Source organism: Abrus precatorius, unplaced genomic scaffold (assembly GCF_003935025.1).
Source record: "Abrus precatorius isolate BTA unplaced genomic scaffold, Abrus_2018 Scaffold8, whole genome shotgun sequence".
NCBI classification, from domain to species: Eukaryota; Viridiplantae; Streptophyta; class Magnoliopsida; order Fabales; family Fabaceae; genus Abrus; species Abrus precatorius.
Window position 1 is genome coordinate 24,113,920 of NW_020874428.1, and position 24,890 is coordinate 24,138,809.

Below are 24,890 nucleotides of genomic sequence, written 5' to 3' on the forward strand. Positions count from 1 at the left end.
TGCATTATTATCAGCTTTGGGAAAAGAGAAATGCCATTTACACAACTATTTTTTTTTTCAAAATAATTATAATTTAAGAAAACAAAAAGGAAGAAAATGTAGAATAAAAAGGCTGATGTGACAAAAAATGATTTTTTAAATTTATTGATTTTTATACTAATTAATTTAGTTAACTATTTAACAAAAAAATATTTTTTAAAATATTTTAAGTAATACATATTTTTAATTAATATAAGTATAATATAGTATTTAAGAAAATTTATATAATTAATATTATATCAAGTGAATATATTTTTTTAAAAAGGATTTAGATGTTTATATTATTATATTTTAAATATATTAGCAGTGGAAAACATTTTTAGGCTGCCATTCAATCATAAATTGTCATGTTAATAAAAATAAATAAATTTTTCATTAATATATATATTCATGATATATTTTTGTTAATTGATAACGTATAAAATGTTACATAAATAATGTACTAAATTAAATTTTTTATTTATACTTTTTATTATTAATAAAAAATATTTTTAAAAAATTTATATAATTTTCATATTTTGCTTGTAATCATAAACACCTGTATGATATAAGGATATTTGTAAGTTGATATGAACTCTGTATTGTGTAATTAATATAAAAAAAAAATTAATAACAGAAAAATATGTAAAAACGGTGTGAGATAATTTTGGTCGATTTGATCAATTTTTTCACTAAATACATTCAGTAAGTGGGGTTCACAAATTGTTCATTTTTTTTCTTTAATACCAATTGCATGATCTTTTATAGTAAAAATTTATAGACCTCTTCTAAAATCTTATAATAAATTTTGGCTAAAATTAGTAGTTGGTATTGACTGTGAAGAAGAGATCTTATGTTCGTCTTAATTTTTTTTTATGAAAATGATATTTTGATTTTTAATTAAAATATAAAAAAATTATTAAAATGAAATAAATAAATTAATTTTAAAATGTAACTTTGTTAATTTTTAGTCTTCCTTGTATTCTACACACCAAAATGAATTTTTTTTAATTTTCTCATCATAAAAATAAAAATATAACTTGATTAAATATTTAAAGAGATAATTTTATAATTTATAATAATCATATTCAATTCAAACAAAATAATTTCTTATATAAAGTACTCATAATTTAGGGGGAAATAGCTATAATTATTTAAACAATGAATCTAAAAAGAGTTTATAAAAAAGAATGTTAATAAACACGGTTTTTGAAATATACATTTTAATATATTATAATAATTAATTTATTTTGAAAAAATAAATAATTTTCTTGTAAAATAAATTGACCATAAAGAATGTTATAGTAGCACTTCTCGTCCGCAGAAAACCTTGTGTACAAGTAACATGAGTCTTAAATAAAACAGCAGTTATTGCAGAAGTCTGGTGCTGACTGCTGAGTGGTGACAGAGAAGGGGAAAACGATAGCGTTGTGTAATGAATTCAGAAAACGATTGGATGGATGAAGCAGAAATTTTAAGTGTTGTTTTATGAGTATTGTAAGTGCTGTTTATTTGTTAAAATTAAAATTTTATTTTGATGTACATTTTTTTTATAATTCAGCAGATACATATTTTTTGTAGTAATTTTTTACTTAGTATCTGTTTAATTTCAATTTTAAAAGATAAATTAAAAAATTATACAGATACAAGTATATATTCTTTTAAAAGGAAAAGTATGTATCTGAGAAGGAAATCCGTTTAGAAGAGAAAAAATAGCTCACGAAGATATCTTATGATTTTAATATTTATTTTAATAATCTCTTTAGTATAATTTATCAAAATAAAATATTTTTTTATTTTAATAAATTTTATAAATAAATTTATAGCATAAGTTATTGTTTAAAAATTATTAAATAAAATTTTAATTAAATTATGTATCCAAAATGACAGATTTTTCTAACGAATGGCTCATATGCTCTGGTGACTTGACTTAGCTTGACGACTAGAACATCAAAACATCGTGTATTTGTTTGTCTTTATCGTAGAATTGTTAAAAGACCTTTGTGCCACATTGTGAACTTAAAAACAAAATGTTAAATATACATCTTTTTTTATTATTATTGAAAGAATTTATACTTGTTCCTAAGGATATATTTAAACAAGACATAAAAAAGATATATTTAAATAAATCGTTTAATTAAGTTATTGATAAATTCTTATTACTTATAGATAATTTATGCTATAAAATTAATAATAAGATTTAATTGCAGTTTTTTAAAGTGTCTTTTATATAATTTTTAATCTAAATTAAAATATAAAAACACACTACATACCCTAAACTTGTAACATAATGTATAGACTTATCATTCACAATAAATTATAGTATTATTTTTCTTCAAAATTTACATTAATCCATGTTATTATAAATGTAATTCAGTTGCATGTTCTTGATATGCAATTGGGTTGCAAACTAACTTGCAATTACAACCTGCCATATGACATGGGGAATGAGAATACAATTTGGGTCGTGCCTGATGGAACAAGTTGGATTATTTTACTTGTTCAAATTTGATAAATTTGACATGGTCTTCTCTTCTTCCTCTTGCAATATCATATTTTTCTTTTCTAGCTTTACAGCAAATTCTATGTATCTACCTACATTTGTGATTAAAAAAGTAATGGGAAAAAAACAAAGGCTGCGCATTAAGGTAAGCATATTTTCTTCGAGAGTTGCTTTAATTTTTTTGTGTCCAAATTGTCAGTTGAATATAAACAATTGGTTAATCTCTTAAGTTTATGTGTAGAATTTTTGTAAAGTGAGCATAAATGTGGAGATACTAATTTGAATAATTGGTGCTTACTAGCAGACGTGACCGTTGAATTTTGGGGAAAAAAATGCTTTCTCATGACTTTGGTTTGGGGATGTTGATGTTATAATAGGGTCAGAACACCCTTTGCTTAGAAAGTTAAATCACTGACCTCGCTCTTGACTATGACAAAAGAACTACTCTGTACATAGATGTTGACACATCATCATTCTTGGACATTGATTTCCTCAAACTCTCTCGGCATAAGCGGCTAATAAATAAAATATATAATATATAACATATTTTGAGTTTTGTTAAAAGTTGAAATTAAATAATTTTAAATAACAAATATTTATTATATCAACGTTATAAATGTATAATAAATAATTTTTACTTTTATTAGTGGCTTATTTTATATAAATTTTATATATTTTTTATATTCATAAATTTAATTAAATTTTAGTTTACAAATTTTTAATATTTTAAAAATAATATTTTAAAATAATTAGAAATATATCATATTATCATAAAATAAAATAAAAATTGATTTTAAAAAAATTAAAATTTGGAAGACTATTTTTTTTAAAAAAAAAATATTACATGTATAAAAACATAAAATATATTTTAAGCCATAGAATATCCCAGATACATCTTAAAACGATATAGTTAAAATTTAGTTTAAAAATTATGAATAATTTATGCACGATATGTAAATAAGTAATTTAATATATATTTTAAAACAAAGTAAAATATAAAATAAAAAATTTATTTCGATATCGTTTAGATGAGGGTTACTTATGTGTCATTTCAGTAATATGTCATCAAAAATTGATTAAGACAGCATTGGTTTTTTCTTTCTTTTGTAACATTTGTTTCCTTTAATTAACGTGTCTAAACACACACGATTTCATTTAGAGTTGAAATTTTTTAACAATCTAAAAAGTATAAATAACAAGTATTAAGGGGAATTATAGATTAAGGAAGCACGTTTGTGTGGGTCAAACACTCTTTTAAATATGCACAACTTAACTTTGTTTAATTGGTCAAGCAGAATTTACACATTTCTTTGTGTAATATAAGTATATAAAATTCTCTAATGTTTTATTGTCAAACAAAAAAAAATCTATTGAGTGAATTTCGTTTCAAATCGCATGTATATAAGCACTTAATCAGGAGCATTTTTATAACAAGGTTGCTCAAAATTTATTTAAATTAAACATATTTATACTGGGCTTTAGCTCAATTATACTTTAAATTGTTTCAATTTGACTCAATTCAACGTTTCATGAAATATTGTATGCTTAATTATTTTTTTTATTCTAAAAAATCTGTACTACGTGAATTTAGTTTTTATATAAAAAATTTGTTAAGATTTAATCTCTAATATTTTAAACACATTAAAAATGGATCCTTACGGTTAATTAAAATTTTTTAAATGATAAACTAGATAATAAAAAATCAATTCATCACTATCACTGTTTTATCACATGTATTTTATAATTATTTTTAATATTTTATTATTTAAAAATCAATATTAAAAAGTCCTTAGAAATATTTATGTTATTTAAAAAATGTCCCTCAAATACTAGTCACCCTCTTCCTCCATCAAACCCCAAAACATTGTTAAGCTTTGTCTCTACATTAGCATTCTTCATGCACAAGGAACCGTTTTGAATAATATTGATCTCGTTCACATGCATACAAATTCTAACAGTGAATAGTGACTTTGTCAACCCCAACAATTATGAAAAGGAGAGCAACAAATTTGAGGAAGAAAAAATGGTAAGATTCAAGGCTTTGAAGGTGAAGTAGATAAAGACTTTAATGGAAGAAATGTTTGAACTAGTGTCGTTTATGAAGAGGTTGCAAGAAGTGCATATTTGTAGAATACTAGAAATATGAAGATTGCTAACATGGCAGTGGTGATGACAAATCTCGCCAATATTGAAGGAGAGATTCCAACGATGTGAAGACATCAGTAAGAGGAGAAAGGGTGGAAAGAATGATGGTGGTGGCAGTGGTGTGACATCGCTGCCTGAGGGAGAGGTGGTGGAAGAGCTGAAAAAGGAAATGAAGTAAAAAGATTTCAAGGTTAGAATCTATAAAAGAAGCTTGAGAGTGTTATTGTTTTTTTATTGGTCGAGTTCCTTCTCAACTTTAGCACCCTTGGAGTGATGATGGAGTTTTCAATGGAGAAAGAAAAATAGTTTCCATGTTACAAAAGCAAGAAGAAAAGGGAAAGAGATAAGAAGGGAGGTATAAATATTAACTTTTAAAGAACAAAATAATAAAAATAAGTAAATAATGTTAGAGTGATGAGTTGAATTTTTGTTATTTAACTTTTATGTTTTCTGATAAGTTTAAAAAATTAAGAACTAAATTTGAACAATTTTTTTTATAAAAAACTAAATATAAAAAGTGTAATTATTTTAAGGATAAAAACATAATTAAATCAATATTGTAAAACACATTTTAAAAAATAAAAGATAAAATTGTAGAACGATTAATTTAAATCACTATATTATGCATAATATGATAATATTCTTATACTTATTTTCTAGAAAGAGTATAGTAAAAAGCTACTCCTTTAGTATTTTTAACAAATCTAAATAATAATTTACTGAAATATTTTATTAAAATATAAATAAAAATATTAAAAAGTGATTGATTTAAGTGACACATGCTGAATTTTTATTATGAAAAGTCTTAAGTTGAAACTATGTACATTAAAAAAAATCCACTTAAAAAACACTAACCTTATCATATTGTTTAATTTGCACATTCTGTTGAAGCGTTCAAAAAGGTTGACCAAAGCCTGCGTTTAAACTTCACACTACGTTGTTTCCATCAAGCCATGAGCAAAGTGAGATAAACAATACATGTTAATGTCTGTATCCTATTCTATTGCAATATACTGTGGTTCCTTCCTCACTTCGTTATGAAAATCAAAAGCGGTGCGTAATATGCATATATACAAACAGAAAAAATATATGATTTTTTTTCTACTCAGAAGCAATTATGTTCCAGCCGTTTACTATTTAATTGTATGAATGATATAAAAAAATTATATATAAAAGCGCCTTATAGTCTGAAGAAGATTTTACGGTTTTTAAAATATCAAAGTGTGTGAGTTAGGGATAATTTCAAAGGAAAAAAAAAAAAAAAAAAAAGAGTGATGACGATGACAAGAAATATATCTACACATCTATTATGTCAAAAAATTTCTGATAATAAAACTTATTATGTGGAAACTTTGCTGGTCAAATAATATATTATGTCGAAATGTTTTGTAACATTTTCTTTTCTAATACCAGATTCGAGTGTGTTGGGTAAGACTGATAATAAAAATAAAAATAAAAATAGAAAATATAATAACATATATTATGTGTAAATGCATTATTTTTCCTTTTAATTTCACTCCAATCAATTACCGGTCATCCTGTCTAATGAGTCGGGAAAGCAGTGATACAGCATCAAAAAGTATAGTGGGTAGGAGCTCTGCTTTATGTCGCAAGTAACACGATGGCCACATTTTGTGTTCTTTAGGATTTAGATACAAGCATAAGATATACCAAAATACAAAGCCTAAACACATTGAATTAGTAAAAGAAAGCTCATTGAAAGCAATCCTTGAATTAAATCCAACTTTTCATTTACATGATTAGTCCATTTATTAAAAAAACTAAGCTTAATAAATTTTAAAAGATGTGCAGAGTTTGCAACACCAATCATCCTCTTTCAATGAAATTATACTATGATTCCTGTAGTTCCTTGCCATATAAAGTATTTTGCTCATATTTCTAATTAATACAGAACATCCTAATATTACTGGACAAAATTCAGATTATAGTAAATAAAATAAAACCCATTTAATATATGTCTTATTATCGAGCTCGGCAAGGCACTAATGTACTTTTCCTCGAAGAAATTTTTGGATAAATGTCCATCCTAGTTCATAACTTTCTACACATTTCCATTCTGATTTAATGTGGATAATGAATTCCTAGAGTCATGAATACGATCCATTTAACACTCACCATTTCATGAATTACGGTTTTCTAACTATCCAATGAACACTTATCGTATCTTTGAGGCATTGTTAAGATAAACAATTATTAAATGATATTAGTCCCAACAAAACTTTATCTTCGACGCATCGTTAGTATAATATTTTGAATATAAATTTCTTTAATCCCTACAGAACTTTATTCATATTTAACAAAAAAATAACACAATTTTATTCTCTCACAAGGGACTAGAAGCACAGAACTTTTATAATTTTAAAAAACCAAAAACAAATACAAAAAACTAATTTTAAAAATCTATACATTTTTAGGAACATAAAATATAGCATTTAATTTAAACCTTATCGAAGTCCATTTCATCTCATATACGCTAAAAAAATAAATGAAAATTGAGAGACAAGATGGGGTCACTTTACCATGGGGGATACGAGAATTGAGAATCAAGAAATTTGTGCTATAAAAGAAGTGGGCCCAGAAATAAAAAAAGAAGGCAAGGAGGTAGTGAATGGGCGAGGCCCTAAACAAAGTCCAACATACGCGGTTCCCACCTCCTACGACATTGTCTAGGGTCTGTCCCAATGATTAATTTGCATGAGCAAGAACAAAAAATGAATCGAAGATGGTGAGAATAACATTGATGATTCGGAGCAAATTTGGCAGCACCTAGCAGACACATAATTTCAAACAATGTTCCCTGCTCATTGAACCTCCCACAAAGATCATACGAGCAGTGTTGCTGTCAGTACATGGCTTGCTCCATGTGAAAATCATTAATGTTGAAAAGCCATTACAACAAATCAAACCTACCTCCTAATATACCATATAATATAATATTATATAATTTAATAACATAAGCCTATTCAGACAAACCGGAAGATTCTCAACGCTACATGATTAATAAATATATGTAACATAGATTAAAAACTCTTGAGTTTATTTATCAACATAAATGATTAATTTCTGTCTTCACTGAGTGAGTTGTGTATGAGCTGTAACTAACTGCGGGAGTAGCTATCGTGTGGGGCGCGGGAGCACGAAGAAACATGCAGGGCACCTGATCAAGCCGTTAGCGTTACAAGAGGAACAGCTTCTGAACCCGTTCTTCTCCGTGAACACTTTGTGGCTTCCGTTGCATTCATCGCACATCACGAATCTGAACCCTCCGCAGTAATCGCAACCGTTCTGATTCGACCTCGGTAACCGTTCGATCAAGCGCTGAAATTCGCCGCTCTCATGGAGCTGCCGGACGTCGTCGGCGCCGCCGACGTATACGCCGCCGACGAAAACCCTAGGCAGCGTCACGTTCCGGCGACCGAGGGTTTTGTGGAGTTCGTCGAGGAATCGGTCGTCCATAGACACATCGCGCTCGTCCACGGCGACGCGGAAGCCTCGGAGGATGGATCGGACGGCTCTGCAGTCGTCGAAGGTGCGGCGAACGACGCGGAGGCTGGTGTAGTAGACGATGACGCCTTGGTCGAGGCCGGGAGGCAATGCGGCGGGGACGGAGGCGCGTGAGGCGCCCCACGCGCGGAGGACGGCGGTGGAGATGCGGACGCGGCGAAAGAGGGAGGGGGATTTGGGGCAAGCGGGTTCCGGATCGGGTTTGTCTTGGAGGAGGCTTTGAATGTCTTTGAAGGAAGAGCAAGAGAAGCTGAAAGAGCGAGATCGAGAATGCGGCGGCGACGGTGACGGCGGTGGAGTGTTTCGGAACCGGCTGGGTGAGTTCAACCACGGTGGCCACATGAGAAGGGAATGAGGGAAAGGGGAAAAAGGGTTTTTGGAAGTGAAAGAGGGTGGTGGTGGGCAAAGAGATGAAGCGAAAGTGTGTGGGGGTTATAAATGGAAAACGGATTATTATTAAGGTAAGTGTCATCTCATGATCCATTATCGTCTCTAATCATAAACCTACCCAGTGCACCATGTGCGTTTTACTTTCTTGCTTTCTGCTTTTTTTTTTTAATCATTTTAAAAATGTTTCTGTTGGGAAGATTTTTATTTTATTTTTTAGTTTTGTTCATATCAATTTTTGGTATTGATATATGCATTTAAAATGATTTCTTTTCTTAAAGGTATATTTATTATATTAAAATATAGAATTGTAATAAATATTTTGTTTTTAATAAAATATTATTTTTAAGTGTTTAAAATTAACTTTTAAAAGTTGATACTATGATATAAATTTAATAATAACAAGTAATGAGAATCAAGGGTATAACTTATTTTGAGTTTTTTTTTTTATATATAAATTTATTCTAAACTTCAAGTGGTCCAGAGTACAAATTAAAATATTAAAAAAATTATAACAACGGATATTTTATTTTAATATTATTTTGTGTTAAAATTATTTCCTAATTAGTTGATATTTTTTTGTTTATATCACAGATATTTTCCACTCGAGCAATATTTTCGAGTCGGCTAAGATTTCTGTTGGGGAAAGACTGAAAGCGATATGTATTGATTAGCTTCACTCTCATTTTTTAAGAACAATAATTGTAATTCTTTACACGAATATTTCCATTTTGAAGGGCAACATATGTAATCTTCTATATCAGTATATTTATAATTATATAAGGTTAATTAAGAGCATTACGTGTCAATTAATTTTCTATCTCAGTAAAAATTATACAAATCTAGAACCTATTATAGTAAAAAATATAACAAATAGATGAGAAGTTCCTAAGTTTCACAGATTGTGTGTTTTTCCTTTATATTTGTGTAAAAAATTGAATCTGATCTTAAAAATTTTCATAGATGTTTTATGTATTGATTAGCTTCACTCTCGTTTTATATTGTCATAGATGTTTTATATTATGTAATCTGATCAAATGATGTTTTATATTTCGATAATTAAAAAATCACAAACATTCATAAGACTTTTTTTTTTCTCAACAGACCCTACAGTAAATGAAGATGATCATAGTCCAAGTAAAATATGAATGTATTTTTTTCCCTTTTTTAATAAGAAATAGATAAAATCTTAGCCATTAGAATTGTGTAGAGCATTAATAAATTAAAAATAAAAATTGTATTTTAATTATTTCAATAGTTGGATAAAAAACCGGACAAAGAAAAGCGAGATAGAGAAGAAACTCGAGTAAAACACCTTGCCCAATAAAGAGACCATAGTAAATATCATTTGATCTCAATGTTTGTGATTTTTTAATTATCGAAATACTTCAGATGTCTGCTTGGGTTTATTTTATGGTATTATTCCTCTCTGATAGTCCTAAACATGTCATGAAAAGAAGAAGAAGAAGAAGAAACCTACTAAGTGTACTGTCTATTTATTATAAGATCTTTTTTACTTAATATATATGCTTTTGTCATAAGTAAGTGGGAAAAAAATCATCAAAAATCAATTATTCATCGTTATGAAAAATGTTTAAAAATATAAAGCTTGTTCACTTTATTAATATATAAAGCTAGCTACGTGAATATATAATACAAAATGAGTTAAATTATAAATTTAATTTATACTTGACATTTGTTTACAAATTAATCTATGTACTTTAAAGATACACACTTTAGTCATGAGTGTTTTGTTACATTGTAGTAATTGTCGTTATAATATTGTTAACAAATGAAAAAACTAACATAACAAAATATTTGTACCGGAATTAAATATAATTTTTTGTAAGTATAATGAGTAATTCGTGTAAAAATATGAACATAATGTATCTTTTAACTAATTACAATTTTAAAAAAATGCATTATACCAAAATTAGATGAAAAAAGACTAATGTTATAACTCAATCCTATTTTCATAATATTATTATTTATTAATAAATAAATTTATATTTTGACTCTTTATCTTGATTTTACAAAAAAAATGTTAATATTTTTATTATAATATTTTAATATATAATTATCTCAATTTATATATAATAAGCTTCTTATATAATACATTATTTTTATATAATTTTTGAAAAAATTAGAAGAAATAAAATATTTATTACATTTAAAATATAAATTTTCTTTGTTATTTTAAATTAAGAGAACCAATTTTATTATACAAATAAATTTATAAGTTTTTTTTATTATAATATAATAAATAATTTTCATTACATTGATTCAAAATATTATTAGTTGATCTTTATTATATTTTTTTAATATTTTATCCATACAAAATATCACATATATATAGTCATTTTTAATTGTAATAAAAAAATTTTGTTCTACGTGAATTATTTGTAGTATTTAATAATTATAATTAAAAAATTATTGATTTATGTACTTACAAAATTAATAAATTCTATATTAATACATATGCATGATCTTAAATTACAAATAACAATTTTTAATTTAAATATATGAGTTTCTAATTTCAAAAGGTTATATATTTTTTATTTGATATCCCATTTTTACTTATTTTTAAACAAAATGTACTAACAATAATTTTTTTTTGTTAAAATATATCTTTGATTCGTATGATTAATACTTGTTTATAAATTAATTTTTATAATTAAAAAATTATATTGTGCTTGGTTATATTTTAATTCTTGCTGTTATAATATTATTAATAGTGTAAATTAAAAATGTAAAAAATAAAATATTAGTACAAGAATTAAAATATAATTTTATCAAATATAAAGATTAATTTGTAAACACGTCAATTATAAAGATTAAATATATAATTTAACTTAAAAAAGTAATAAATATAAATAATATTTATATTAAAAAAATTATTATATCAAATTATAAAAAATATTTAAAGGTTTTAAAGTATTTTAAATCTTTAATAAGTTGTATTTAAATTTTAACATTATGTGTCTATTCACCAGTGATAGATAATTTCTTATTACAGCGGGAGTTAAAGAAAATGGAAGTTGAAAAAATAAAAAACTGTTTTCTTTCTTCATTTGCCTTCGAAATTGCATCGAAACAAACTTTAATGAATGTATCACATGAAAATACCTAGTTATTCAATTCTGTAGACTTTCATAATTATTCAATGAACTTAATTAAAACAAATTAACACTGTAAATATATTTTATTATCATTGAATTATGAGTTAATATATCATTAAAAATTATTAAATTTTAGAATAATTTATTTTCTAATAACAGCTCTTATAATTATTTATAAATGAGATCTATTGTCTTTTTTATTATTTAATCATTTAATTTTTTATGTTAATACCTGTAATTGGTGTATATATAGATTATAGATAGATAGATAGACGTTTGGTTTGTTAAAATTGCAATAACAATCCTTCAATCGATGGGACAAACATTAACTTAAAATATTTCACCAAAAAACATTAACTTAAAATAATAACATGGGGAGCTAAGTTATGCACGGTTGGAGAAGACCGGAAGCTCGTGCAACCAACTGGCACTGAACTACAATAGTTTTGTACAGATTATCTTACATGTTAAATAACCCCATTCTAGAGAAATTAATAAAATTTAAATATTTGTATAAAAAATATGATACAATATTTTAATATCATTATTTTATTTAAAATTAATTATTTTTATTAATTAAAATTATATTATTACAACAATTAATAACTGTACATAATTATTTTGATATAATTTTCAACTAAAGTTTAAAGGCCAAACTTACTGTATATAATAATTTTAATACTTTCGCAGGATCCTGTAAAACAAAGCACAGGCCGGCGACTATCTGTGTCAACGCGTGTCTTGGATGGTGCGAGATCCTAGGATTGAGTTGAGGCTGCGTTCTTTAGGATCCGAGGGAAAACCACACGATTCAGAGATTACAATCCAATTCATCTTGTTCATGTTCCCTTGTTCCTCGTTAACCCGTGTATCTCTCTGTCTCCCTTAAGCAGAGTGAAAAAACGAATGGCAAATTTAGTTGAAGTCTTGGTCAAGGAGAGAAAATATCCATTCATTTTGACTCTCTTGGTCTTGCTCATTTGCTTCACGCTCCTCCTCTTCACCAACACCACCTCCACCTCCACCTCAAACCCTGTTGCTTTCTATACCGATATCAAAGAGCAACCACACTTCAACCCTTCCCAAGCACCTCCTGATTCTCCAAAAGAGCAAAAACTACCCCCAAACGTGACCAATGTCACTGCCGAGAAGAGTTCTGTGTCGGTTGATGAGATTATGGATTCATTTGATTGGAAGCTATGTGAGGACTCAGTGTCGGTTGATTATATTCCGTGTTTAGATAATGTTAAGGCGATTAAGGCTCTTAAGTCTCGGAGGCACATGGAGCACAGGGAAAGGCATTGTCCTCAGAATAGTCTGCACTGTTTGCTTTCCCTTCCCAAAGGGTATAAAGTGCCAGTTCCTTGGCCTAAGAGCAGGGACATGGTGAGATTGATACTTCGGTAAGAAATTTTGTGGTTTATAATGGATTCATATGATTGATTATGTTAAAGTGGTTTCAATCCTCTATCTTGTTTGGACATCTCAGAATCAATTTCGGTCTCGCTGTCGTAGCTGTCATCAAGTAACAGTTTAACTCTTAACTTTTTAATTAATTTAAAATAACACAAAATTCTAACCCCTTTTTTTCGTCATTTAATATCTAGTTATACAGATAAATGATTAGTTAGTTATAAATTATAAGTTTGGAATTATAAACTAAATTATAAAATTTCACCTAATTTTACCTAACTGAACTTAAAACTAATGTATTAATCTTTTATTTATTTTATAAATACTATATAATTCTCTTAATTTAAAAATTAAATATTTGTTCCCTCTCTGCATAAACATACCCTTAAGCATATAAAAGAGTAATGTTATATATAGAAAACCTTAAGGTGCCTTTTGCTCCTTATCAGAACTTTTGGGTGTGATACACCATCTAGTTTAAATGTCATTTAATCTTTCTCCAATATACTTTGAATAAATTACCATGTTATTTTATGTTTTGAAGTTGATGGAGTAAAATTTTATAATCTTCTTGAGCACTTATATTCTGGACATTACTCTTCTACTTAATCGGTTACATACTCTGCAGGCTCACTTAATAAACGTGGACTCTTAACAGCTCTACCTGTTTCTGCATAGGTTTTGCTTTATGAATTGTCACATATCTGATTTAATCTTATTTGCTTGTGAAAGTAATCATGGTTATTATTAGTTAAATATTTGATTTCTACTTTTATCTATTTAAATATGTGGTTATTATTAGTTTTATATTTCCTTTATTTTCAGATTTGGTATGATAACGTTCCTTATCCAAAGCTAGTCGAATACAAGAAAGACCAACGCTGGGTAGTGAAGTCTGGGGAATATCTGGTCTTTCCAGGTGGTGGTACTCAATTCAAAGATGGAGTTGATCATTATATTGAGTTCATAGAAAAGGTATGCTGTCATCTGGATTCACATAAATTACCATAATTATGATATGCACATCAATATTTTCTCTCCATGTATGACTGATATAGATACGGAGAAACTGTAATCAATTGTTGAAAAAAGAAACTATCTAGGAGGAGTTGGAGAGGGAATGAGAAGGAACTTTACTTCTGATATGGATTATTCCTTTAACAATACATCTAAGAAGTAAGAACCAAGGCATTTGAATCCCAGCCACCAGCCTGCCGTAAAACATGAGCAACTGTATTTTGCTTGGCCTACGCATTGATATCTTGTAAACACTTCAAAAAGCTTGGAGCTTATGATTAGGCATATTAGGCTGGAGAAGTAGGTATATATTATTAGAGAATAGTGAGGCTGAATTTTTTTTTTTGTTTGTAGTCCAGTTGGATATAGTAGCATTTGTTGCTTTGCTCTAGGATTGATGGAAACTCTATTAGTGTGATAATTTTATATTTAGTGATTTTTTTAGGGTTTGTTTTTAGGAAATTTTCTTTTAGAAAGTTATTATTTGACTAAGATTTGCTCAAAATTGTAATGAAACATTTAATATGACATATGTAGATATATTTTACTTAATATATTGTCGTACTCATATTCTAATATTGCAACATAGGATGGAAGTTGTCTAACATCTCACATAAGGAGTTGGCGTCTTTTAACTCATGGCCGTTAGCGCCGTTTATTGTTTTATCCAATAAAAAATGATGATATTTTGTTTCATTTTGATTTAACGAGTGCCAAGCAATGTTCCATTTAATTTTTGCATTGATTTACACAAGTTCATTACATGTGTTAAGTTGGTGGGACGAGTTTTTGAGTACTTGCTACATTTTGTGGTTTGCTGATTGTTTTTTGTTTTCACACCAGACATTACCGGCAATTCAATGGGGAAAGCATATCAGGGTTGTTCTAGATGTTGGCTGCGGTGTTGCTAGCTTTGGTGGATATCTGCTGGACAGAAATGTTATTACTATGTCATTTGCCCCAAAGGATGAACATGAAGCTCAGATACAGTTTGCTTTGGAGCGAGGAATTCCTGCAACACTTTCTGTCATTGGAACACAAAAGTTGACTTTTCCTGACAATGGGTTTGATTTGATCCATTGTGCAAGATGCAGGGTTCATTGGGATGCAAATGGTACCTCTCTTCTTTTCTTATTTCCATGTCAGGACTGCCTTCTATAACTTCCTTCCATGGCCTATTTACGTCGATCTCTGATAGAAACGTTAATTCATAAATCTGGTCACAACTTTAGGTGGGAAGCCCTTGTTTGAGCTCAACAGGATTCTTAGACCCGGAGGTTTCTTTGCATGGTCTGCAACACCAGTTTACCGTGCTGATGAAAGAGATCAAGGAGTATGGAATGGTTTGTCTTTCACCCCCTACACTTTATGTCTGTTTCTTTGCGTTATTGTCTCTCCTTTCATTGTAGTTGAAGTATTTTTATCTGCATTGAAAATATATCTTATTTAATGCATAATTGCATAGAGATGTTGGGACTTTGTATGATCCAATAATAATGTCCCATGCCCCAAATAACCAAACAAATTATTATTACATGGGAGATCAATGGTTTTGGCTTCTTATCCCTTGTGTTAGAGAAGTAAACTTCATTTATTTATTTTTATTAAACTGCAGCCATGGTGGCTATAACAAAAGCTATGTGCTGGAAGGTAGTGGCTAAGGCTCGCGATTCATCTGGAATTGGGCTTGTTATATACCAGAAGCCAACCTCGACTTCTTGCTATGAGAAACGTGAAGAGAAGAATCCGCCTTTGTGTGAGAATAAGGATGGGAAGAACAGCTCGTGGTACTTACTTTCTCTCTCTCATTTTTTGCTGGGGGGTGTCTTATTTCTCTGACATTTACATTTCCGTCAATTCATTCTTTCCAAGAAATGCCAACATGAAAGAAAGGAATTAAAAAACATTGGCCCCCTAAAAAACTAGATTGGATAAATTGTGCATGGACCATTGGTGGCAATGATATGCTTAAACACTATTTTTAGTTTAGTTTCTTTCTTTGCTGACTTTCGCTGCACGATTATGTTTAGGTACGCCAGACTTAGTAGTTGTCTCACACCTCTTCCAGTTGATGGTATGGGTAACCTGCAGAGCTGGCCCATGCCTTGGCCCCAGAGGCTTACCAGTGAGCCCCCTAGCTTACCTGCTGATTCTGATGCCAATAACAAGTTCTTCAAGGACAGTAAGCGTTGGTCTGAATTAGTTTCAGATGTTTATGCGAACGGTCTTTCTATAAACTGGACAAGTGTTAGAAACGTTATGGACATGAATGCTGGTTATGCAGGGTAAAGTATACCTACATACAAAATAGTCGTTTTTTCTTCTTTCCCTTTACATTATTTTGTAGAATACGGGTCGTTTTGAGGGCCTATGTAGTGGTACATCCATATACTTACATACCTGTATACTGGATCTGTGCAGATGTACATATAGCTTTATTAATGCCAATCATCTTTGATATTTACATTTACATTATCTTTGTTGCATCATCACAAACTCGCCAGCTTTTTTGAAATTTGAAACTGACAGCGTTTGTGTTTTCAGATTTGCCACAGCTCTCATTGATCTACCACTCTGGGTGATGAATGTGGTACCGATTGATGTACCGGACACTCTCTCTATTATATTGGACAGGGGATTAGCAGGAATGTATCATGATTGGTGCGAGTCCTTTAATACCTATCCTCGCACATATGATCTCCTTCATTCGAGTTTTCTTTTTAAATATCTTGAGAAAAGGTATGCTTATTGAATAAACCAATACCTATAAGATTATTGAAAGAATATAAGTGACGATATGATCCTGATAAGTTACAATCTTTGTCAGATGTGATGTTGTAGATGTGGTTGTGGAGATAGATCGCATATTGAGACCAGGTGGATATTTTGTAGTTTACGATTCTAAAGAAGTACTTAGCAAGCTCAATCCAATCTTGCGTTCACTTCACTGGTCTGCATTTTTGCATCAAAATCAGTTTCTTGTTGGTAGAAAGAGTTTCTGGCGTCCTGCGAGCTCTTGAATGTATGGGGTTAATGAACATGACGCATTCTTCATTTCTGGTGTATCGGCATCTTCTAGATATAACTTAGAAGTGAGAAAAAAATAATTTTAAGAAAAGGAATATTTATTCGAGACATTTATTTATTTATAGTGAATTTGTTAGGAGTACAGAAGTTTATTGTTTTTCTAATATAATTTTGCCGGAAACTTATGTTCCTCTGTGTGATTGATAATTTACGTAACCTCTGCAAGCACTCAATAGTTAAAAGTAATTTTGTAGATTAATGCAAGGATGGAGCATTAAAAGGTACTGCACATTCCTCCTCCCAAAAGAACACACTATACAGAAAACTACAAATAGGTACTACCAGCAAAAGGAATTACAAAGAATTTTCACACACAAAAGTTGAATTATCCGCAACAATCCTGCCGTTAGATGCTGCAACATTCCGATTGTAGCAATTGAACCTATCAATGTAACTATAACTTTGTGTGGTGCTTGCTTGACCTGACACGACAGAGTGACCCTTTACCTCCATCCAGCCCTTCGAATTTTGGACGTTATCAATAGAATTTATGAAGCACCCACTAATATACTTCTCGACGAGAGCATGAGAAAAATTGGCCACAAGCCGATACATTCCATCCTGAAATTGTTGTGTGGAAGTAATCACTCGCAGAGGATATCTGCGCTTAACCTTCAAGGTAGTAATTGATTCACCTCTACCATTGATCACCTTCACTTTCTTCTTGGCTTTGAACTTCTGCTTAACCATCTTGGTAGTTCCATTATGTTGGAACTTGATGAAGTTCCTAAAGGAGAATCCCTGCGATATGGTGGTGGTGATGTTGCCAGCACTGGATATAACCCACCCTGTAACCTGTGTTTCCTTCTCTGCTTCTACCTCAAACGCCCCATCAAGCCCACTAAACTCTTCTTGGTGTTCAATGTTTGTTTCAGGACTGTGGTGAACCACTGGGTTGGCATGAACCACCGAGGATTCATGATCAATCCAAAGGTGCAAATTTGCATTGATGAGCCAGAACGAGATGCCCTTTGCTACCCCTATTCCAAAAACATGCTTTTTCCCATCTAAAAGCTTCCCCAAAAACGGCGTCAAATCCATGTCGTATGAAGGAAGATTAAAAGCCCCAATCGCCACCATGGGTTCCCAGAACAAAGGGTGAATTCCACCGGTGAAAACCACCGGAAACGGAACCTCCCACCCCACAACCTGACCGTCGATCGTGACATACACCTCCCTGTAAGCTCCGTTACCACGCCCCGTCGTTAAACCGTTCGCCGTGATGTACGAAGTTGGCGGGTTAGAGTACCAAAACTCATCGTTTCCATGGAAAGACAAGTACAATTCAAGAACAGCTCGGTGAGTATTCCGCGGAATTTGAATTTTCCGGGACCTCAAAACCTTCTCTTCCTCCACCTTGAACCAAAACCCTCGTTTTCCGTCGTCGGAAATCGGAATAATCAAATCAGCCGGTGATTCATTATCCCATAAACCCGTTACCTGTGATTCCTGAATAAGAGACCTCGATCGAGACTGTGGATTCAAAATGTTACTCTCGGGGCAAGGGACAAACGGAACTCTAACGGCGAACTTGTTGTAGTACCAGAGAGTAACACTGACTTGATAAACGCCGGTGAATTCGCGGTTGATGACGTTTTCAAGCATCATAGTGAGGTCTAGGTCGGACCTGGCGAGGAGAGAGGAGTATTTAGTGATGTCTTTTCGGACGTTCCAGGCAATTCCAGAAGCGGTGGGCTGGGCGGTGCTGGTGCGGAAGAGTTCGGCGCCGCCGAGCCATATGGCGGCGATGCGGTCGTACTGTTCGCCTTTGCACCTCGCGTGGAAGTGAAGCACCACACGCGACCAGGGTGCGGGGCAGCCAAGGGGAGGCGCATAGGGGGTGGTGTAAGGAGGTGTATCTATGGTGTGGGCGAAGGAGTGGTGAATGATTTGGTGGGAACACGTGGGTGTGGGTTCGTGTGACGGTGGAGGGTAACTCACTTCGAAGTACTCATTGTGGTGCCCATTGTGGAGGGTTCTCATGACTCGATCTGGTTGAGAGTGGGACAAGGGTGTGAAGAGGAAGAGGAGGTAACAGAGAAAGGTGGCCATTTTAGGAATCATAACGAACCATCCGTGAAATGGAATTGGATTGATTCAGGTTAAAAATACACGCACTGCAACACTTTGGATAATTGTGGATTGCTTCATTTGCAATTTGTAAAAATGGCTTCATATGTATAATAGACTCGAATACCACTCTCTCAGGAAATTTCTTGGTTCTAAGACACGTTACTAGCAGTTGTATTTTTCTTATCGGCATCCTAGGATACACTGTACTTCTATTCTATTGTATGTTTTGCAACGCTGAAATTCACCAAATTTTAATTATGTAATTATTTGCAAATAATTGCTCTAATGTAATGTTATAATAATAAATCTTTCCTAATCCATTATAATGTATGAATAAGGTTGTATATAATGAATAGCAGGAAGTAATTTTTTTATGAACAGTGTTGGATGTTGGTGGCACTTCTGTAAATCTACAAAAGTGCAATTCCCCTAATTCAGTGACATAAGCTTAACTGTAAAATAATGAGTTAGAAATTGAAATTAAACATCCATTTCCATAGACTTCTTAATGGCTCGTGTTACAAAATCACATTAAAAAAAGGAGAGTTCGAAAAGAAGTAAACAAAAAAAAGAAAAAGAAAAAAGTAAAAGTAAAAGGCATTGCTTTCTTTTGCCTCATGACGACTGATTTCCTCTTTGTTCAGCCATGCGCTTAGTAAGCAATTTATCGTCACATTCACTTACCTGAATCACAATGAATCATCAAATATCTAAAAAGTAAACAAGGTTTAGTTCTGTAGATGGGCAAATCATATTGAGGATAACACTGATATATATTAGAAAAATGAAATTCAAGCAAATATAGAAAATATTGACACACTGCTCTTGGATCCTCCTCACAAAGTTTACCCTTGTACTGTTGATGCAGTGCAAGCACCAATACCATTGTTAAGGACAAGTATTCCTTGCCCCTGTCCAGGCCATAACAAATATACAATTTACATTCAATAGCAAAAGACCAATTAAACCAGATAATGCATAGCATTCTCTCTCTCAAAGGGTTTAAGATTAAAATTGAGGTGAAACGACGTCGTTTTGGCAAGACAAAAGTTGAAAAAGAAAACGCCCACCGTGGGGTTCGAACCCACGACCACAAGGTTAAGAGCCTTGCGCTCTACCGACTGAGCTAGACGGGCTTCTTGCTCGAACGTGTTAACTAATCTTTGACATGATTTCACTTGGTTTGCGATAAAGCAGTAAGTAGTTGTATACTTAGTAGGCATCAGGCAATAACATAAGAAGAATATTTTTTTTAAGAAGAATTATGATTTATTATTATTATTTAAGGCATGTTGATTTAGATGCTAATTTAATTTAGAGATTTATATATTTATTTATTTATGTGATAATTTATATATTTAATTTAACATATAATAGATTTTTAAGTTTTACTTACTATGTATGCATTTTAGTTTAATTGCATTTAAAATATGTATTAAATAATCTTATTAATATAAAAAATATATAATAGTTACCACAGCTTAATGAAATTAGTATATAATGCATAACTAGAGAAATATTACTTGTTTTGCAAGTTATTTTAAATATAACAGTTGTTATGATTTAATTACATAAAAGATAACACAATGCAAGAAATCAATTCATTAGGCTTACGAGTTAATATAATATTGAATTTTTCATTTTACTCTACATTAAATTCTTAACAGTTATATATATATGACTGGTTTCACCTTAAAATTTGCTTTCAAGGTCCCCTAGGTGCCTACCTACTCGATAAGAGGGAATATCGTAATAAATTTAAATGGAAACATTGCTTGTTAAATATGTGTGCAAAATATACTCAGTAAATGTTAACAAAATATTTAAAACAGTTAGCAAAATTGATTATGGCATAATGAAACACTCACGTCATGTCAAAATTTGATTTCTATACATATAAGTAAAAAAAGAACGCATGCAATGAGCATGTTACGAATGATAAACAACAAGTATATTTTTATAATATTTTTTATCCACCATTTTTAGTATACATTTTTTGAAAAAAAATGGTAGTAAATATCCTAAGATCACAGTTATTCACCCATAGATTAACAAGGCAGTATGCACCATTTCTGTTCAAGTCACGCACTTACGCACTTCAGAAATTCCGTAGGCAAAAAGCAAAACCCCAGAAAACAAAACTCTTTCCCTCTCCCTTTGAAAAATTTCTAAAATAAGCTTAAACAAAAACATATTTTTTTTGTTTAAGGTATTTTTGTGACCGCACTTCAAGCATCATCCATGATACTAATTAAAGTTTGAGAGCCAAGTTTCACAACCCTGTCATGTAAATTATATTTATTTTTTTAATAATAAAAATAAAAATTGTATTTACAAAGATGATATTTAATTTTTTATTATTGAAAGATAAATACAGAACAATATTTAACATGATAAGTGTTTTTTATTTTACATATTTAATTTTCTTAGCAAATTTTCTAAGATCACTCTCATTCACCTAAAAATAAACAAGGCAATCAAAGGGAACATAACTCGAGTCTCCGTATACAACCCATCCCTCCAAGGCAAATATGCACCATTTCTGTTCAACTGTCCAAGGCTTAAATGAGCGCGTCGCTTTCACACAATTGAAAAACTCCATAGGCAAAAGCAAAACCCAAGAAAACAATTAAAACTCTTTTCCTCTCCCTTCACTTTGAAAAACCGAAAACAGCATGGAGAACTTAGCTCCGGTCTCGGGGTTCGGCGGTGCGAGCGTGGCAAACACGGTGATATCGGCGGCGCGTAACGCGAGGGCACACCACGGGAACTGCGAGCGTATGGCGGCGCAGGTGAGGATGATAGGAAAGCTGTTGGAGAAGCTGAAATCGACGGAGGTGGCGAACTTGCCGGCGACGAAGGAACCGTTGGATGGTTTAGAAGAGGCTCTGAAGAATGCGTTGGATTTGGTGGAGAGTTGCAAAGATAAGAGTTACTTGTACATGCTTGCCATGGGTTGGAGCGTGGTGCATCAGTTCCGTCAAGTCCAAGCCCAGATCGATCGCTACCTTGGACTTGTGCCTCTCATTTCTCTTGTATATCACTATCGTACGCAGGTTTGTAGGCTGTAAACCTTTACTACTCTTTCAATTTTTTTATCCCTTTTATAATTATTTTTTTATATTTTTCTATCACATATTATTTTATCATATACTTGTTTTTGTGTATTTTCTTTATTTAAAATGTTGGACAAAACTAATGTACGACATTTTTCTTTTTACATTTCTTTGCCATGACATTAACACTAAACTCTCTCTCCTCCATGCATTAATACATAAAAAAAATTCATATATTAGTAACTCTTTGTTTAAGTTATCATCTAACACACATGTAAGGAAAATGATTTTTTTAATTATGATCACTTTTCTTTATATTCTTTTATATACTTTTTTTTTCTATTGTTTTTAAATGCTTTATAAAACATTTAAAGCCGTTTTAAATATTCAATAAACTAGTGAGTTAGTGACATTTAATTTTATTTAGAAAATGTAAAGCTCAAGTATAAATGAATTTCAATACTTATTTTATTTATTTTTAATTTAAAACATTGATTTTTCTTATTTGAATATAGAATTAACTTAAGTATAAGAGAGAAAAAAACAATATAAAACATAAATAAAATTTCTCTCATATAATTTATATTTTTAAATTAAAAATGATAACTTCTTAAAAAATCATAATTTTTTAACTCATTAAAATAATTTTATTTATTTCATAATTTAAGTTTTAACTTCTATACATACTTATTAATAAATTTATTTAAACTAATATTAATAGTAATAAAAGAACACTTAAAACAACTTATGAAATTTATATCTATAATTTGTTTTAAAAGTTTATATCAATCAAATTTTTAAAAATAACTTATTAACATAATTTTTTTTTTTATAAATCTCATAATTAATTTATATCCCAAATTTTCATTTAGTAAAAACGTAGACGAGTACTTATTTAAATCATTTTTCCAAAAAACAACCTAATTCTTGTAAGTTTGGTGAAGCGATTCTCGGTGCAAATAAAATATAATAAATGATTTCCATTTTTTCGATTAATTTTGGACAAAGTTACAAAAGTTGTCGAATGTCAATTTCACTGTTTACTTTTTGAAAATGGTAGACGAATATGAAGACTCGAGAGTAAAGGAATTGTAAAATGCTCGGTTCTGCTACTCGGAGGGAGTAGCATGGATCTCATCCCAATGTCCAATGATATCGAACGGTAGTACTTGAAACTTTATAAGAGTTAGATGCTATGATTAAGAAATTGGCTTAATACTTAAAATTCTTAAATTTTAACTATTTTACTGTAAATTATCGATCTTTAATCCAAGTAGTAGTATTGAGTACTGATTCAAAGTATATAGGTATAGTTTAAGAGTAATAAATTTTCGAAAGTCACACGGTGTTTACTGTTTAGCTGGTGCGAGAAATATCATATTTACTACAAGATTCGATATTTGGAATGCAGCCTTTCAGCGAAGAGGATCAAAGGGAATACACTCTGGATGAAGAAGATATGGAGGCCCAAAACGTGATATTGAAGACTAATCGATCTAAAAAGGATGCAGATATACTGGAGAAGTCCTTGTCCCGTAGGTACCCAGATTTGGGGTTCCACGAGGCTCTTGATGAGGAGAAAGAAAAATTACACGCTAAACTACAGAGATCAAGAACCAATAATGACCCAGAACAATGCAGGGTAATTGAACATCTTATTGAAGTCACAAAAAATGTTGTCAACATGTCACCTAAGAAGAAGGTTACAAAAATTGTAGTCAGTGAACCAACTTGCTTGGTTTCAGGGTAATATTAAGATACCATTCATTGATTTTTATGGGGTAAGCATCTTAATAGTAAATACTTATTCATATATTTTGGAACAGGCATATAATTAATAATGCAAAAGGCTCTGAGGACCTTGAGTTGGAATCTGGAGATAAAAGTCAATCAGAATGGAAGACTGATCTCTTTGGTTGCTGTCGTGAGCCTTGCTTATGTAAATACCTGAACCCCTTACTTGTATATTATATTCTATTTACATTATTTCATAGAGGGTAAATGATAAACCAAGCAAATATTCTTGTTCATTGCAGGCTTGAAGACCTGCTTCTTCCCTTGTGGAACATTTTCTTGGATAGCTAACGTGGTTACGAGAGGAGAAACTTGTAAGTTTATGGTGAATAATGTGATTTTATTAGTAGATATGATACATCATTAAAAACTGTTAAAAAGCATCACAAAGTTTTGATGTAGTGTATTGTCTCGTTACTTATTGATGCCTCTTGGAAGTTGTTACAGCTCGACTGCGTGCAATGATTGATCTAGTGGCTTACTCCATCTTTTGCTGCTGCTGCTGTTATTCTTGTTGCATAAGAAGGAAATTGCGTAGACAATTTAACATTGAGGTTTGTTTCTCTTCCATTTCACCCTTCTGTAAATATCAAGAACCGAGAAGTGACTATACAAAATTAATATATCTGTAGGGAGGTCTATGTGATGACTTCTTAACGCATCTAATGTGTTGCTGTTGTGCAATGGTTCAAGAATGGCATGAGATTGAGCTGAGAGGTTTTGGAGGTACGTTTAATAGACTTTGCATCGTCA

The 24,890-nt window shown here is 30.9% G+C and overlaps 4 protein-coding genes and 1 non-coding gene across 6 annotated transcripts; 2 read left to right on the forward strand and 3 right to left on the reverse strand.

The window, feature by feature from the left end:
* Positions 1-7,106: 7,106 nt before the first annotated feature.
* Positions 7,107-8,612, reverse strand: LOC113847805 (uncharacterized protein At3g28850-like). The gene has a single exon (XM_027477092.1). The coding sequence runs from the start codon at positions 8,531-8,533 to the stop codon at positions 7,802-7,804; it is 732 nt and encodes a 243-aa protein (XP_027332893.1). The 5' UTR covers positions 8,534-8,612; the 3' UTR covers positions 7,107-7,801.
* A 3,778-nt stretch (positions 8,613-12,390) lies between these two features.
* LOC113847652 (probable methyltransferase PMT23) lies at positions 12,391-17,343 on the forward strand. Its single transcript, XM_027476882.1, has 8 exons — positions 12,391-13,083; positions 13,936-14,085; positions 14,971-15,241; positions 15,360-15,470; positions 15,743-15,914; positions 16,158-16,412; positions 16,672-16,866; positions 16,955-17,343. Exons 1-8 carry the CDS (start codon positions 12,604-12,606, stop codon positions 17,145-17,147), a joined length of 1,827 nt encoding a protein of 608 aa, XP_027332683.1. The 5' UTR covers positions 12,391-12,603; the 3' UTR covers positions 17,148-17,343.
* A 29-nt stretch (positions 17,344-17,372) lies between these two features.
* On the reverse strand, positions 17,373-19,383 carry LOC113847272 (peptide-N4-(N-acetyl-beta-glucosaminyl)asparagine amidase A). 2 transcript variants are annotated; one of them, XM_027476265.1, is made up of 2 exons: positions 18,724-19,383; positions 17,373-18,654 (listed from the first exon to the last, which is right to left on the reverse strand). In XM_027476265.1, the coding sequence occupies exons 1-2, from the start codon at positions 19,276-19,278 to the stop codon at positions 17,509-17,511; spliced, it is 1,701 nt and encodes a 566-aa protein (XP_027332066.1). In that variant the 5' UTR covers positions 19,279-19,383; the 3' UTR covers positions 17,373-17,508. The 2 variants fall into 2 exon arrangements, with proteins under 2 accessions (XP_027332066.1, XP_027332065.1); XM_027476264.1 differs by having other exon boundaries at positions 17,373-19,383.
* A 967-nt stretch (positions 19,384-20,350) lies between these two features.
* TRNAK-CUU lies at positions 20,351-20,423 on the reverse strand. The gene has a single exon. It is a non-coding gene; the product is annotated as a tRNA-Lys (tRNA).
* A 1,539-nt stretch (positions 20,424-21,962) lies between these two features.
* LOC113874499 (cell number regulator 13-like) lies at positions 21,963-24,659 on the forward strand. The gene is made up of 5 exons (XM_027512721.1): positions 21,963-22,343; positions 23,755-24,089; positions 24,170-24,267; positions 24,380-24,462; positions 24,612-24,659. The coding sequence occupies exons 1-5, from the start codon at positions 21,963-21,965 to the stop codon at positions 24,657-24,659; spliced, it is 945 nt and encodes a 314-aa protein (XP_027368522.1).
* Positions 24,660-24,890: the final 231 nt, after the last annotated feature.

What these genes read in the sequence shown, in the direction of transcription:
- LOC113847805 (XM_027477092.1), bottom strand. Translation starts at nt 8,533, where the DNA reads ATGTGGCCACCGTGGTTGAACTCACCCAGCCGGTTCCGAAACACTCCA.
- LOC113847652 (XM_027476882.1), top strand. Translation starts at nt 12,604, where the DNA reads ATGGCAAATTTAGTTGAAGTCTTGGTCAAGGAGAGAAAATATCCATTC. An exon ending in GGCCTAAGAGCAGGGACATG is followed by an intron (nt 13,084 to 13,935) that starts GTGAGATTGATA and finishes CTTTATTTTCAG; the next exon opens with ATTTGGTATGATAACGTTCC. An exon ending in AGATCAAGGAGTATGGAATG is followed by an intron (nt 15,471 to 15,742) that starts GTTTGTCTTTCA and finishes ATTAAACTGCAG; the next exon opens with CCATGGTGGCTATAACAAAA.
- LOC113847272 (XM_027476264.1), bottom strand. Translation starts at nt 19,278, where the DNA reads ATGATTCCTAAAATGGCCACCTTTCTCTGTTACCTCCTCTTCCTCTTC.
- LOC113874499 (XM_027512721.1), top strand. Translation starts at nt 21,963, where the DNA reads ATGGAGAACTTAGCTCCGGTCTCGGGGTTCGGCGGTGCGAGCGTGGCA. An exon ending in TGATCTCTTTGGTTGCTGTC is followed by an intron (nt 24,268 to 24,379) that starts GTGAGCCTTGCT and finishes TGTTCATTGCAG; the next exon opens with GCTTGAAGACCTGCTTCTTC. An exon ending in GAGAAACTTGTAAGTTTATG is followed by an intron (nt 24,463 to 24,611) that starts GTGAATAATGTG and finishes TGATTGATCTAG; the next exon opens with TGGCTTACTCCATCTTTTGC.